Genomic DNA, 16,912 nt, shown 5'->3' with positions numbered 1-16,912 from the left:
AGGAAAGAAGGGATATGAATAGAAGCAAAACCAGAGTTAATCAATGGCCTTGTTTCCCACTGCTGAGGAAAGCTTTAGTGTGATGCTTTTGCAATGTTTCTTCTAAACATATAGATAAATAGGTATAATGCTAAGAATTAGTGAGCGATAGCAAAAACTTACGTACAGCACCCTCGTAATGAATAGTTCTTTCCCCAGATTACTCGTTTCATTCATTCCCTTTATAGATAAATTATTATGTAGATTTCTCAGTTAATAACCCCCAAAAAGTTCCTGTATTCCTAAATGTTTCCGAAACCAGGGAATTGTGGGTGTGCTCTTGATGAGAAAAGTATGTTGGTGTTTTTACCAGCCTTTTAAAGCACAACCACAAGTTATGAGTTCCTCCTTTGCTCGGTTCCCTCTCTTCTACTTTTAGTTCCTTTGCAGAAAGTGAAATTGTTTAACTTGCTACTGAATAGTTTGACCTTTTTGGACATGAGTTTATTTGTTTGGTTGAAGAGAATTGGGTGAGAAAACTGATATGGGGAATATGAACCCAGTAAATAGTAAGCTTAGTTTACCATAAAGTTTAGGAAGTGTGGGGGAATAACTGATAAGCTTAAAATATTCTAGTCAAATTTTAGTCAAATGTATTTGGTTAACTTAGTCCAGACAACCTAAGGATGTTCAATTTACTTTTATCACTGACACTTATGTTTCAAGTTTGTCATGCATTTTACATTTTTGTGTTGTTTTTAGTGTATCATTGTCGCCGATCTTTGGTTTTGTCAATAATGAGGTTAGTGTAAAAAACAATGTTTACTTGTTTATATTCCCCTGTACATGTGACAGCAACGATAAATCTAGTGACTATTTCCATTTGTCTGAGTTTAAGAAACCTTAATGTCCAATAACTTATTATATTGTATACAATACATACACAGAGACCATCTGTTGAGGATGTTTTACATGGAATTTATTAGGCAACATGAAAAATAACCAACAGCACTTGATAGTGTATTTGTTTAATTTGTGATACATTTCTCAAAGGAAATTTTTTGTCTAATTCATGTTGTGAAAAATGGGTCATCAATTTATATTTTTCAGCCATGTTTTTATAAACACCATGCTCGTATGAAGCTTTGTTGGTAGCAGTAACTTCCTGAAGAAAGATGGATGACATGAAAGCTCTGAAAAATAAAGCCAAAACATCTTGATCTCCCCCTGTTGGCTGTTTGCTGTATGGGTTATTAACCCTCCCCCTTGCATTTAAGCAGATGGGACACGGGCCAAATAAAACATTTGCCAAATTGATATTTCCCAAAGACGGTTTAGGTCAATTTAGGTAGTTCAGTGATGGATGTTCATGTTGATGTTACTGATATGACGTAGTGATTGGCTGAGATTCAATGATGATTAGTTGAGAGCGATTGTCTGACCCGGTGAATACTGGCTCTAAATGATATTGCCAGTGTTAGTGCACCTATCTAGGATATTTTGGTTTCACTTTTGCACAGAGGACATGGAGATGCGTTCTCCATCTTTACTTACATTCAATGATTGCAGACAAGAAGTAGCCCAGGACATAAATGTGTGAAAAACCACCACGCATCATTTCATGGTAGTGAATTCAGAGGTTCTGAGAGGTTGATTTTGTCACCCTCAGACATAGCCTGGCTAGTTGTTTCCCCCCTTTTCTAATCTTAATGCTATGCTAAGCTAACCAGCTTTATATTAGCGTGCGGTATCCGAGGAATCACTCTCACATAAGGCAAGGACGGCAACAAGTGCATTTCCCAAAATGTCAAACTATTGCTTCAAATGACCTCAGTAACACAACAGGTTCATGTAAATGATCGAAACACATGACCAGCAGACGTTATTTTTATATTCCTTTACCTTCTTGCATCTTTACATTTTTATCCTTGGTGCTCTTCTTACACATCACCTCATTTTCCTCCCGACACCCGTCAATGTTGATGTTAATATTGTCTATATTATCGATGGTTTGTATTTTTTTTTTTGTAGTTTCGTGTCTGAAATGATGAGTAATAGGCAAGATGCTGTACTGATTTTGTTGTATGTTTAAATTGACTTGTTCTTCTCTAATTATCATTTTTAAGTTGTTAAAAGCTGTAAAATAAGGTCTTCCGTCTCCTCTGTCCAACTGAACTGCCTTTAATTTAAAACTAGAGTTCATCATTTACCTCCGTACATCCTCAAGTTTTAACTCAGACTCACAGGTCCAGGTTGTGTGTATATTGTATGTAATAAAACTTCTGAGATTTATTTAAAATACCTACTAGTGATTCTTCTGTGTTTTCTCCGTTGTGAAGTAAGTTGTGCAATCTGTGGAGGGATTTGCACTCAAAAGGGGACGTGCGTCAGCTTGGTGAGTAAAGACAAAGAAAGAAATCCTGCAGACAAAGATATTAATGGATCACAAAGTCGCAACCGACACACAAACGAAAAATGCACACATTACACAAGAGGCTTCGCCAACACATTGATGAGACAGAGGCACACGGAGATACAAACACACTTAATCCTCTCAAAGAATAGTTAGAGATGGGCGAGGCAGGGCAGCGTGAGGGATGGGAGAGGAATCAGAGGGAGGCAGATGGTCAGAAAGACGTCAATCCTTTTCATTCTTCCCAGACAGCATAAGGGCACTGTGGGTAATTGCAAACAGGACTGACGTCAGTTTAGGACCCTGCACGTCACAGAGGAGAGACGCGGAAGGGAAGAGGTGAAATGTGGCGAGGTCACTGCTCAGCGGAAATGTAAAAAATGTCACAATGTGCTCAAAGGAAATCATAGAGAATCAAATGTGTTCCGATTGACTGGCGGGTGAGGTTGATGGTGTTTGTGGAATGAAAACACTAATCTGTCCTGTAGCATTAGAGAGAGAGAGAGAGCTGTCCCTCCAGCACATGACACGGAGATATCACACCATCTGAGGCGAGAGGGGGGGGGGCAAGAATTTAATCACTGCAGCCACCAAGAGAAGCATTGTGTGTGACTGTGTGTGTATATAGAGGGGGGGTATTATGAGAAGCTTCATCTGCTCCAAAACTCTGTCCACTTTCTTAACTTCAGCTCAACTTGAGTTCTGGAGCTTTTAGTTGTTGTTGATGCAGATCTGTAATTCATTTATTAAGCCATCAATCTGATTGTTTTATTTCCCCAGAAATGTCATTAAAACTCACTGTGGGTTTATTTACTGGACCTCAGACAATACACATAAACTCTTGGGTCAAGAAAAATGTTATTATTATTTACTTCTCAAACTGGAAACGGGTGAAACTGATTTTGAAATAGACTGTTACTCGGTGGAGTGCTTACATCAACGTCCAACAGTCTTTGAGTCCTTATGAAACCACATTTAAATTCAATAGATAAAAGGATTTTATTTGGATCTGCACCAGATTGCACACACTCATTAATAAAAGTATCCTTAACTTGTCAGATTTTTTAAAAATGAAATACCTTTCCATGAAGAGCCATGAATTATTCCCTTTGAAATGAAGGACAATGTTGACAAACGCCCTATCTCACAATGTCAAAGAAAGTGGAAAGAAATGATAGGATCTGCCCCCTAATACAGATCAGCACCAATACTTTAAAGGTTCTTCCCTGACCCATAATTCATCATTGTAAACAAATACAGACGCAAACATGATCTCCACGGCCGAGGTAATAATGTCTACGAGGACTACTCATTATTTTCTTTTGATAATCTCCAAAAGCAATGGCGAGGAGGTATACTGTTGTTGTCGATTCATGGTTTGCTTTATTAACATCAGAAAAATCCATGAGATTATCATCATCAAATTATGATCATATATTTTACCTCAAAACAATATGAACTAATATTTATCAAAACAGATGCATATTAGTTTTCTCTTGAACACTTAAATCAATTAATGGGCTAACTGCTTCATCTTTAAATTGTGTTATGTTTAATTAAGTAATAAACCTTATAATATTTAAATACATGTCAATTATAAAACAATATTAAAAACTAAACTTTGTTTGTTACTATGTTTCACACATGATACAGTTCAGCAGAAGCTCTGAATGTTATATTGTTTTAAATCTGTAGTAATTCAGTTAATTCCTGTGGCCATGTGTAACCCATTTAGTAATTCATGACAAATATTGGTCAGTTTTTTCATCCTTTCCACAGAAAACTAGAACATGACTTTTTTAGAACTGCACGGAATGAGAATAGAATAACACAAGTCATCTGGATCTGGAGTAAATTATCATGATCGTTTCAAGACGAGACGATGCTGCGTTGGGAAACTCTGGAGTCTCTTCTTTCATATTCCTGTAAATCTAATCCTCAGGCAGCAGCGGGAAGACAAATGTCCTGGTTTGAGCTGTGGTGCAGTTTGAGAACACAGTGTGACATCTAGAGGCAGGATCACTCATCACACCACTCAGTAAATGTATCAGTACTCGCTCTTCTCGTGTGGGTGTTTAAAGCTCATAGCTCTGTAAATCCTGAAAGAAACTCAAGTCATATGGTAACCAGAATACATCACCTTCTCAAGATAAAGTGTTGGTGCCTTTTGATGCTTTTAAAAAGTTGTTTCAGTTTCAGTTAACATCCGGACAAACTCCCAGAGTAACTGCATACAGTCGTGAAGAAGGAATTCAAAAATCCATGTCAGGAGGGATACAATATGATCTTTATTCGATAAACGGAGATGTACATATACATACATACAACCATGTTTGTCGCAGGTCAAACCATATCCACCCAATTAAAACAAAGAAGTGAAAGGATAAAACTATCTGAAGCTTACTTTAAATCAAACATTTGGCCACGTCAGGCTTGAAAAAATGTTTCAATGGCTTCTTTCATCTTAAATTCAAGTCAGATGAAATCGATTCCAGTTGTTACAGGTATTCATTTTTTATTTATTTATAACAAATGAACCATAACAGATTCACTCTACTCTGTAGAGTCTGTTAGATGTCGTATTATCATCTTAGAGTCTTCTCGTCTTGTTTTGTTAAGTGCCTTAGATATTGATATAGCTCTATAAATAAATTAATAATTATTAATAGTGGTACTAGAATGGTCATTAATCTGTATCCATTCGATCTATATTCTCTTCACCTCATAGTTTTGACAACATATGTTTAAATACAATGCAGTATTTATCATTATTTATTATTATCCCATATTATGGGAAAGGGACGATCTGTTAGCACATATGTCCACATGTTATTTGAGTGTCCAGATGTTCTAATCTGTTTAGCGTCAAGTGACCAGTACATTAGCAAATAAACTGGAGCTCACATATCTTCCTGATTAAGTGTTCTGTTGCCTAATTCTGTTCGATATATTGATATATTGATATTGAAGTTGTCAGAAACTTGAACAATTGAATTTGATAATATTTGAGAGGGAGGGGGGGGGGGAGGGTTATGACCAAAAACTGCAACCAGCCACTAGGGGTTGACCTATTGGCTTCATTTTTGGGAGCTGTCATGTCATCCATCTTTATATACAAGCAATGGTCTATTGACTGGATTCTACCTGTGGCAAACTGAGGTGATCAGACATAGTTTACCACAATAGACCTCTATGATTATAAGACCAATAATTGACTGCATTTCAGGGAAAAAACTAAAACACATGGTGAAGCACTGATCAGTGTGAAGGTTTAAAACATTCCTAAAGCTTCCCAAGTGTTCCCCAAGAGAAACAGTGGTCTCCCTCATTTCGAAATGGAAGAAGTTTGGAAACAACAGCTCCTCCTAGAGGTTTTGTCTGGTCAAACTCAGCAGCTGGACAGAGCTTCAGAAGATCTCTGCGGAGATGAGAGAACCTGTCACAAGTTTTGAGATAGTGATTTGATGGCATTAAAGAGAGTCTGAGAACATGAGGAAAAGATTTGTTCATCACCTTGGTATGACCATCTCTTTGGTGAAGCATGCTTCAAAGTGCACATGACCTGTGACTGGAGCGAAGGGTCGTCTTTCAGCACCTGAAGCAGACACCCCAGACGACGCCGAGGTAGCTTCTCACTGTCATTAGCAAATAGAGGATTTGCCAGAAAGAGTGGGATAAGCCGCCCGAATCCAGGTGTTCACAGCTCGTAGAGGCTTGTCTAAGAAGCCTCATGGCTGTAAGTGATGCTAAAGAGGCTTTAACAAAGTACTTAATTAAAGGTCTGGATACTTAAGTGAATAAAAGATTTGAGATCTTTAACTAGAATGGCTGCATTCCTCCACCAAGGCCTAACACTTAATTTAAATCAACATAACAGATTTTCTGATTGTTTCTTGGGAAATTAACAAAAATGACAAAAACGATCCTATCTCGCAATATTAAAAGAGTGAGAAACAATTCTTTGTTGATCTGCTCCATGGCATTCAGTGCTTTATTGTTTCTTTGACTCTGAATGGCAACATCATTTACAAAATCAGATTCAGGTTGTATTGAACAAGATTTGAGAGAAAAGATTGACAACAGGAACTCCTTAGGAAATATAAATAATAATCAAGTGACAAGTAGATTTCTCATAAACAATTTTGTTTCTGCTGTTAGTTGGAAAGAATACAGGTTTTCCAGCCCTTACACTTTACTTCACGGACCTGGAGTCTTTGTCTATTTTTATATCCACACTGATATTTACTGTAAATGATTACAGTTTTTAAAACAAGGCTCTGCTTTTCAAGGGAGCTCTCCTTAGAACCAACACATGATCAACTTTAAAGCCTAATGTTTTCATTTGAATTTATATCCTTAAGCTTTCTTTTTTCTCAATCTTATAATCGTACTTATCTTAATTTTCCATGCACTCCTTTAGCACAGCTTTAAGACCATGTTGTATATGTTTAAATGGGGGGGGGGAGAGGGGTGGAGGAGAAGGAGGGCACAATGGAGCTCGACATCATTATAGCTAATAAAAAAAAAATTCAATCACAGTGAAGGGTCATTAGTGTTGCAAAGGCAGCCCTGTACATTTGCATGGACAATCTGTTGGCAGCCTAACAGCCAATGAATGAGTCACTGATTGTGAAGCGCAATTTTATTTCAGAACAATATTGGGCATTCAAACTGCATTAAGGTGGAGACTAAAACATTTTATTACAGCAATGTTACACCCTTACAGACAGTGATTGATTTATGCTTTCAAAACCTTTGAGTATTACTTTAACATGTTATCCGGGGCCAGGCTGCAGTGGTAGTTTCTCCTTCGGGAGGCGTTACCAGGCCAGATGAGATATATAATCTCTCCAGGATGCTTCAGGTTTACCCAGAGGCCTCCTACCAGTAGTGGCGTGTCTGTGAAAACCTGCAATGGCCCCCAGGAGATGCCTCCATAAGATGCCTCAACCAACTGACTTGGTTCTTTCGATGCAAAAATAAGCTCTTGAACAGTCTCGCTCTATATGTCTGACGGCCTTGCTCCATCTGAAAGGTTGAGTCCAACCGAGCTCGATGGAGGATATTCATTTATGACGTTTGTATTTGCAATCTAATGACCTCTGCCAAGGAGGTGGTTTTTCACTCATCTGTGAGCAGGACTACGCAAAACAACTGAATAGATTAATACAAAACCTGGATGTAGGTGAGAAAAAAATCCCAAATCAGGGAACAGATCAGAGAATACTTCATTAGAGGTCTGATATTTATGAGTGAGTGTAGTTCTGTTCAGTTTCAAATAACAATCTGGTTCTTTTGGATTTAAATGTGGTTTCCTAAAGGGACTGTTGGTGGAGGAATGCGCTCCGCTGAGATACCTTCTAGTTCTTTCTGTCTCTACCCAAAGCTCATGACCACAGAGGAGGGTTGGAAGGAAATGGAAAGCTTTGCCTTGTGGTTCAGCTCCAGCCCTCAGCTGCTTTCCTCACACGACATCTCCTGTCAGTAGTTGTAGTTTACAGCGATGATTAGTTGACCATCATCATTTTCAGTTTCACCACTGGGACAGAAATGTCACCCGGGGGGCCCTACAGCTATACTGACTTGAGATCAGCTTTCTCCACACACACACATCTCCGGGCTGTATCTGTTACACTGTGTAACATACAAACTGGCTATGGACCAATGGCATGAAATCTGTCTGCGCCACGACCAGCCCATGATCTCTTTGTTGTACTTTGTCAGCGCGAAATTACAACACTGCATGTCTACCATAACTTCAACAAGCACCGGGCATCAACACCTTCTACACCCCCTGTATCCTTAGCTCCTATATGAGCTAATGGCACTGTGATTTACATGTTTGGATAATACAACCAGAGACATTTTTAGTCAAGAGATTTCCAGCATGTAGCGCTAATGGCGACAGAGACGTCAGCACATCGTCTCTTCCTGGATCATAAAAGTGTCATATGTCTCTTGAATATCTGTATCTAGATTATGTTAGGATCAGCAGTTGTGCTTTTAGAGCACCACTGATATGGATTAGCCAGTTTATGCAAAAAGTCAAGGAAATGTAGTTGAGGCTTGAAATTTTACAGTTTAACCACAAACTTTATTGCAAATAGCATAATGAGCATAATGAAGAAAATAATAAGTTTTTTATGTCAAATGTAAACATAAATGCACATCTTTTCGTCAGTGTTTATTCTGGAAAGTAAACGTTTTTATATCTGCAAACATAAACTCAGAAATTGTTTTGTTATCTGTGTCAGAGCCGTCATTACTTTTACAGAGATGAGGGAGAAGAAACAAATCCAACTGAAATCTGAAGAAGTCTTCCATTATCTCTTCTTCCTCATACAATTCTACTCCAGTGACATTATAGTCAAGAACAATTTGATCAATTAATCACGCTCGCTGACTTAGAATGATTTCCAGATAGGCTACCTCAGATACTCCTTTATCCATCTGGGATGAAATATTATTCACCTGTTGCACAGTAAATATGATAAAGTGCAGCTTCTTTATTTAGCCAAACAAAGGGACACAGGCAAATTGGACATATCACTACATTTGAAACTGTTTAATTTGGCCGTGTAATTTCTGAATAATTTCTCATTACTTTTCAAGGCAGTTTGCTTGAAAGGACTGTGTAGCCTGGTGCTAATTATAGGAAAATGGAAACATTTATTAAATAAATAATTCTGATTCAATGGTGTTTTCAATCAATGCACAGCAGGAGTACTTACCATAGAAGATTATTGAGTTTCTCAACAGGCAAGCATAAAAACATATATCTATAGAATAGTATGTTTCCACTGATAAATGTATAATGGCTAAATATTTGCTTGGGTTTAAATCAAGGTTTTCTTTTTCGGAATCAGTTATTTCCCCTTTAACTAGAACCGTATTAGAAAAGAGTTAAGTTGTTTCAGGGAAAATGATAACTTGAAACTTTTTAATAGTTAATTTCTCTATATTAATCATATTTTTCTTGCTTTCCTCAAAAGTATCAATAGAGTATTATAAGTTACCTCTACCTGTCATATTAATGTGCCTTAAAGAGAATTGCAGTTTATGGAAGTGGTTTTTGAGAAAAACATACAAACACTTTTCATCTATATGTAATATAATCAAGCAAAAGTACACTATACAAACCATGATCACATGAGTGGCACAAACCGTATCTTGCGTCAGAACAAGTCTATATGGAAGTTCCATCTTGGTTTGAATGAATGAAAAGTCTTTCAGTCCGTCTGCTCTGTGTCAGACCTGAGTGACCAGAGGTTCATGAAGATAGAAGTTTATTCCTCTCTGATCGCCAGTCGCTTGTCCAGCCCAAAGTCCTGTCAGGAGAGTTCCATTGAGCGGCTGGCAGATGTCCCGGCTGTCTGGCCCATACAGAGGTGCATCATCTCCTGTGAAGTCAGGCTCCTCATCCAATCCGCCTTCATCTCCCTCCTCATCATCGTCCTCATTGTCCTTTTCCCACAGCACTGTGGACACATGATGGTACTGTGAGGTTACCTCACACTCTGTCTCTCTGTGGTAGAAGTAGCTGAAGTTGGACACGATGACGGGCACTGGCAACGAGATGGTAAGCACGCCTGCAATGGCGCACATGGACCCCACCAGCTTTCCCCCAACCGTCTCCGGGTACATGTCTCCGTAGCCAACTGTTGTCATGGACACCACAGCCCACCAGAAAGCCTCAGGGATGCTGGTGAATGCCGTTTCCTGGTTGTCCACCTCAGCAAAGTAGACAGCGCTAGAAAAGATTATGACGCCTATGAAGAGGAAGAAGATGAGCAGGGCAAGCTCCCTGAGGCTGGCCTTCAGTGTCTGACCCAGGATCTGGAGGCCCTTCGAGTGACGAGAGAGCTTGAAGATCCTGAAGACCCTGACCAGCCTGATGATCCTGATGAGGGCCAGAGACATAGAGGGCTGCGCGCCTTTGTCCTTGGCCAGCTCGGTGCCAATGGTGACGAAATAAGGAATGATGGCGAAGAAGTCGATGGTGTTCATGACGTCTTTGAAGAAGGTCATCTTGCTCGGAGCGCAGATTAAGCGCACAGTGAGTTCGAATGAGAACCAGATGATGCAAATCGTCTCCACGATGAAGAAAGGGTCCTGGAAGGGAGCGTAGACAGGTGGGACCGAGATGGTTTCGTTCTCTATGGTGGGGTGAGGTACGAGGGTGAATTGCTGTCAAGGAAAGGATGAAGGAAAAGTGGTTACAGTTTGCACTCAAAGATGGGGAAAAAAGCAAAGCATTAGCAGCCTAACAGAAACCATTCATATTCTGTCATTGCTGTTTTTAAAACGTGGGATGAAAAGAGAAATATGAGAGAAAGATAAGGCAAGAGCAAATAGCTCCATGGAGACGAGAATCAACAGAGAGAAAATAAGGACGGAGTAAACAGGAGGGGGCAGAGGAGAAGTGAGATGAAGCAATTACTAGGAGAGTTTGTCCTCAGCACATTCGAGGTATGACATCTGTCATCAGGATCGGATCGAGCCTGTGAGATCTGTGATACTGTGCTAACTTCTCTCTCCTCTCTGTTTTCACTGCCCCGGCTTTATTTTTCCCTACAGACTTTTATATAAATCGAGTTCTCTAAATTTAAGCACACAGAAAAACCATTTTGCCATGTGACTCCAGGATAAGTTTCACCCGGACACTGGCAGGACCACGGCATCTGACACTTCATTGAACAGCACTGCTTGTTGTTTTCTTGGAACTACGTAGGGTCAGGTTAGACATCACTGGGGACAGTTTGAGGGTATTACAGCTCGTGTTGTCCCCGGCTCTATTTCTTTATATATATATGGTTTCATTATTTCTGTCTGTTGCTTTACATGCAGCAGTAACTGCTTGCAAACCCTAGGATATGCAATCATTTCAAGAGGGGTTTCTGCTGCTGCTGTCAAAAGAGTTTTGCTTTGTTTGTTTACCCAGGAGAGTAAATTGATAGCTTCACCTTTTTTTGTTGACATTTAAACAGCTGTAACACTCCCCTATGTTTCCCAGTGTTTACTCAATAGACTGTAAATAAAGATGAATGAAGCGTCTCCCACTATCCAGGAACAAAGCCAAACAAACGCTGCCATCTTGCCCAGATGACGTCATTTGGAGCCTGTGGCTGCAGAATAATGATAGTAGAGTGGAGCTGTGGTATCCTGGTCCCATCAACACAAGCGCTTGACCAATCCCAGATCAGTATCAGCTGTTAATGTCAGGTGTCATGACATTACAGAATGTTTACAGCATCAAATAACTAAGTAAAACCAAACTTAACAGAAACATGAACACTCATTGACTCATATCAGCTTCTCCTAACGTTTAGTTTTATGCAGAAAAATCCACCATCACAGTTGCCTCGGGATAATACAAACTTCAAAAAAGTTTTAATATTATATGCTATACAATTGAACATGTTCTAATGCTCCTATCATGAACTGCAAACCTGGTTTGATTCCAGCCAAGAGCCTTGTTTTTTTTTTTTATCTCTTTCTATCCCTACTGCCTTAATCTCTAAAAAGTACACAAAAAAACTTTAAACAGTACTTCTCTTGGAAACTTTATCCAGACTGATCTTTCTCTATGTCTTATTTTTGAATAATTTGTGAGCATCAAACATTCCATCTACCTCTATATGTTGGTAAATAACTCAAAACAGGCACATATCTTCATGATTACATAGCGGTAAATAAATGTAAAAAGGTTTACAATAAGAAAATAAACATTCTTCTTATTAATGTGAAGCTGCTCTTAGGCAATATTACTTCAGCCTGTTAAATGAGTTGTGTGAGTCGTCTATTTTTGCATAAAATGTAATTAAAGTTTCCCATTTTAGCATTAATAATAACTACGTTTACAACTAATAAGAAGTTTTAAATATCCCAATATTCCATATCTTACCATTGTAATGTCCTCCATGTATAGCTGCACGCAAGAGGAGTTACAATTGTTTTAAAAAATATGAAATAAGAGGTCAAACACAAACACCAAAGCATCTTGATCACCACCTGGTGGCTGGCTGCAGTATAGGTCATTAACCCTGCCTCCATGTGAGTGGTGGGACGATGGACCAAACCAAAAAGACATATCGAAGATGATTTCTGTAATTTGAGTCAGTTCCTATCACACTAATGTTTGTTCATGTTTCTGATAAGTTTGGTTTTAATTAGATATTTGATGCCATAAGAACAGGGTGAAACATCATGAATAAATGACTCACAATTGGGACGAGTGCATGAATCGATTGGACCTTGATAACACAAGATGGGAATGTTTGTATCCAGGATATTTTGGCTTTATTCCTGCATGGCAGGAGGAAGAGGAGAAGTGTCGCCCATCTTTATTTACAGTCAATGGTATGTGCAGTGCATGCTTCACCATCTTTTTAGTGAGTGATAGCATGGAGACGGCTGTGTATTTTGGTTTGTGTTTGTTTGTGTAGTGATCATGTGAGCGCATGTATATGTCTATGGGAGTAACGCTGTCGCTGGTGCTGATGGCGAAGGTAAATCAAGCAACCTCTGCTGAACATCGGTCTGAACCTCCAGAATCCATCTAGTCTCTCGGCTACCAGAGAACATGTGGGGCTAATTTAATTCGGTGGTGGTCATCAGAAATGTTAATCTTCTAGCTCCGTTTCCAGGCCCTTTTCTGCATGAAGCCAATGAGTCACAGTGTTTATTAATACATTATAACATTTGTTTATGTGTTTTGTGCTCGCAGGGTTGTGATTCCTCTATATATAGACTTTCAGAATTCCAAGGGGTAACATGAGACAAGCTCATCTGCTTTCATTGCCTTCACACTTTCCTCTCTACCTTTTACTCCCTCTATTCCCCCTCTCTCTCAGTGTATCTCACTCTCTCTTCTCAATACTTTTGAAGTATCCACTTCATCTAAATGCACACGTTGGCTCTCACAGCGTCTCCTCGGGAGATCCTATCCCTAACACTCAGCCTCCATTCAAGCTGCTCTGTCGGCCTCTCCTCATCTCCTTCATTCCTTCTCCTGACTGAGATCAGATTTAACTACAAGTCCAAAATAATCTCTGGGAAACTGCGCCCTCGCCTTCTCTTCTCTTCTCCTTTCTTCTCTATCTGTAGCCTTCGCTACTTTCTGCACCCCTGAGTTTGTTTCTGGACTTTTTATTTGTGTTGCCAGTTTCTCTCAGTGTTGATGGGGAGATGGACATTTTCACCCTGGGCTGTAAGAGCTGGTTTAAGTTCTGGAAAGTGACATCTGTCAGCACCTGTTGTCCCTCCATCTTCACCTCATCACTTCCTCGTAGTGTTAACCTCTGTTCTCTTTGCACCCCGCCATTCCTGTCCCTTCACTCATCTTGTTTACCGCCACTGTTGTAACAACCATCTGCAGCCTAATGAGTCCTTTGTTTGTGTCATCACCGTGTAACCTATCCTCACCTCCCTCTGTTCCTTCTCATGCCTGAACTTGGGCAGCGTCTCCAGGCAGAAGATGATAATGGAGATGACAATCACCATGACGCTGATGATGGCGATGATGCGAGCTCCACTCGAGGACTCCGGATACTCAAACAGCATCCAGAGGCGCCGCTGCATGTCGTTGGTGGGTAACGGCCTCTCCTCCTCCTTGGGGAAGCCTTCATCCTCCCTGAAGCGTTCGATGATCTCCTCGCCGAGCTCGTAGAAGCGCAGCTCCTCCATGAACACGTCCAGGGGGACGTTGGCCGGCCTCCGCAGCCTCCCGCCTGACTGGTAGAAGTACAGGATGGCATCGAAACAGACGCGGCTCCTGTCCAGGAAGAGCTCGTTACTCAGGGGGTTGAAGTAGCGAACTCGACGTTCGGGGTCACCCAGCAGTGAGTCGGGGAACTGGGCTAGGGTCCGGAGCTGGGTCTCGTACCGCATCCCTGACACATTGATGGCCAGACGTTCGGTCAGAGCCCAGCCGCTCCTCCACTGACCGCGGCGGCTCGGCTGGCTCTCACTGCTCTCCTTCTCCCTCTTGTTGTGATTGTCTTTGATGTGCTTGTCTTCATCTCCAACCTCCTTTGCTTGCAGTTGTTCTGTGTCTCCCCCTCCCTCTGTTCCTCCTCCGCTGTCTGGATTATCCATCTTAAAGTCGTCTTACTTTGAACTTTTTGTGTATCTCGTCTTACTTTTCCTCTCCCTTTGCTCTGAGGAAAATGAGGATAAATGTGGTGAGTAGATTGAAGTGAAAGAGACTGAAAATAAACACTAAAGACAGAATCATATTCAAAACGCTTAAAATGGTTCTCAATTTCATTTAACCCCAAAAATCTAAAAATCTGGTAAGATTTTGCATTAAAATGTCTAAAAGTTTCTATCTGCTGTTAAAAGGAGACATATTCTGCTCATATTAAGGTTGATCACTTTTATGAGGCCAGCTGACTCTTGGCGTGCATTTTACAAATATGGGGCATCCTGACATCTTAAGTGTTTTCTTTGGGGGGGGGGGGAGCTCGCTCCAGTCACTACGAACTTTCAGGTTTTTTTTACTTTGCAAAACTGTTACATTAGGAAGAAAAACCTATTTGACACACTAGAGAAAATAAACACTGAAAAAACATAATAGGTCTCCTTTAAAACATCCACGTACCACACATATTATAGCTCCAGAATAATATATCATTATTATTCAGGTATAGTCATATGACGAATAATAGCGGTTCAAATAGTAACAAATAGATAGAAACAATGCAACGTAGACAGTCCTTCAATACTTTCTACCTCCATGATGGTTGAAATGTAAATTTTTTGCTGAAACTGTTTTTCTCATGTGTGTTTATTCAACTCTGGTGTTTCTATTATTTTGTCCACTCTATTAATTGATCTATCTTAATGAGGATTTTCCAAAACAACAGAAACCCCTCTGTGTGTCACAGCACATCAGCATCACAATTTCCATCCTGCTAAATGATTAAACTGTTGAATCAGCACCTCAAACACTATTACTGTTATGACTGAGGATTTCTGCAGGAAGGAAGTTATTCATATTATATATACATCATGTAGAAATGAATATGAATTATGTGATGATTAAAGTTAGTGGAAGCGTTCTATATTTAAAAAAAGGAAAACTGACCTTTCAGAGTTTTCAGAAAAATTCCTCATGATTTTAGCTTTACATTTCTCCAACATAGATTTGACTGTAAATCACATTATAAGATAAGATATCCTTAATTTATCAGAATCCGGGTATTACAGCAGCTCGAGTGGTCAATGAATACAGCTAAAAATAGAATGGATTACAATGAAAAAGAACCATATGACACATAGCTGGACACAAAAAGTTGAGAGCTCCTTACATGCAGTTTCATGCTTCATGCTCATTCACCTGTTAATCAGCATGTCCAGGGCACAGAAAAGAAAGCACACTCTCCCCTGTCCGCCGGGTCAGAGCTGATGATCCCAGCTAATCACACCTCCACAGAGTGACCATGGCTCTCCTGCTATACCTCCACCTCTTCCCTCTTTCTGACAGTTTAGCAGTCATCTCATTATGATGTACAAAGCACAACTCCTCCTCCTGCAGTTTGCCCTCCTCCATATTGTCCCAACACATGGGTCACGTTTGTGAGGGGAGCAGCAGGGTCTCCTCCGGGAGCTGCTGCAGTGTTAATCTGGTGGAGTTAACATAGTAAGGTTTGTTTGTAGGTCACTCACTTTCTTCCCTTGCTCCCTTGTGGTCTCTCTCTTCCACACTCCTGGGGAATGCTGTTGGGCCGAAATTCAATCTTCAACCCTCTCTTCTCTCCAAGAGCAGTCCGAGTGCCCCCGGCAACCTTACTTGCCCCAAAATGTCAGCCTCCTAACCCCGTCGGCCTTTCTTAAACACACTGTACATGTTTTGCTCGCATGTGTGCATAGAAGTAAGAAGGAAAGGTTGACGTATTGATGGTCCTGATTTGCCCTCTGTGAGGTGGGGAGTATTTACTCTTGGCTTCTATCTCCTCTGCCTGCTTGTAAACTTTGCTGTCATATTCTATTTTAGTTTAGAACATAAGTTAATGCGTCTGTGGCTTGTGCAGAATTACAAGCGTCCAGAAACTTGACCTGTCTCGCCACACTTTATATTTAACATAAATCTGCATGTCTGTGAATATTCTAGACGCCTTCTTCACTATACACTTGAGTTTCTCTTCGAGGTGCCTGTGTGCACTGATACCCTGATTCCCATAACAGGCTATTGTGTTGCCTTCAATTACTCCATGTAAATTTAAGTTTGTAGGTGTTAGCAAAAGCAGCTGACGTCGAAAGAACACTGACACTTCCTGACTTTCCGAAAGTAATTGTCTCAGGTAGTGTATACAGTTTTTGTATAACTGTGTAACTGTTGTTAAGCATTGCACAGACCAAGACTTTATAACAGTTAAACATGTGGATATGTTTATGTGGAAGGCAACAGAAATGATGTTAGATCATAAACTGCCTTCGTCTGCTGCCCCCTGCAGTTGTCCAAGTAAGACAAAAGTAACCAGCCCATTTAGTTATTCAGTAATTGTAATGCCGTTATAA

General features: G+C 40.1%; 1 protein-coding gene across 1 annotated transcript; it reads right to left on the bottom strand.

Moving 5' to 3' along the window:
- Window positions 1–9,640: 9,640 nt before the first annotated feature.
- Window positions 9,641–14,488, bottom strand: kcna7 (potassium voltage-gated channel, shaker-related subfamily, member 7). The gene is made up of 2 exons (XM_061090271.1): window positions 13,817–14,488; window positions 9,641–10,579 (listed from the first exon to the last, which is right to left on the bottom strand). Exons 1-2 carry the CDS (start codon window positions 14,486–14,488, stop codon window positions 9,641–9,643), a joined length of 1,611 nt encoding a protein of 536 aa, XP_060946254.1.
- Window positions 14,489–16,912: the final 2,424 nt, after the last annotated feature.

This window comes from Limanda limanda, chromosome 17 (genome assembly GCF_963576545.1).
Source record: "Limanda limanda chromosome 17, fLimLim1.1, whole genome shotgun sequence".
NCBI lineage: Eukaryota > Metazoa > Chordata > Actinopteri > Pleuronectiformes > Pleuronectidae > Limanda > Limanda limanda.
Note: the sequence above shows the minus strand (reverse complement) of the source record. Positions and strands in the feature narration are given on the sequence as shown.

Excerpts from the sequence above, each read along its gene's own strand:
- kcna7 (XM_061090271.1), bottom strand. The coding sequence starts at position 14,488 with ATGGATAATCCAGACAGCGGAGGAGGAACAGAGGGAGGGGGAGACACA. Across the intron at positions 10,580-13,816 it reads ATGAGAAGGAACAGAGGGAG|CAATTCACCCTCGTACCTCA; the intron begins GTGAGGATAGGT and ends TTTCCTTGACAG.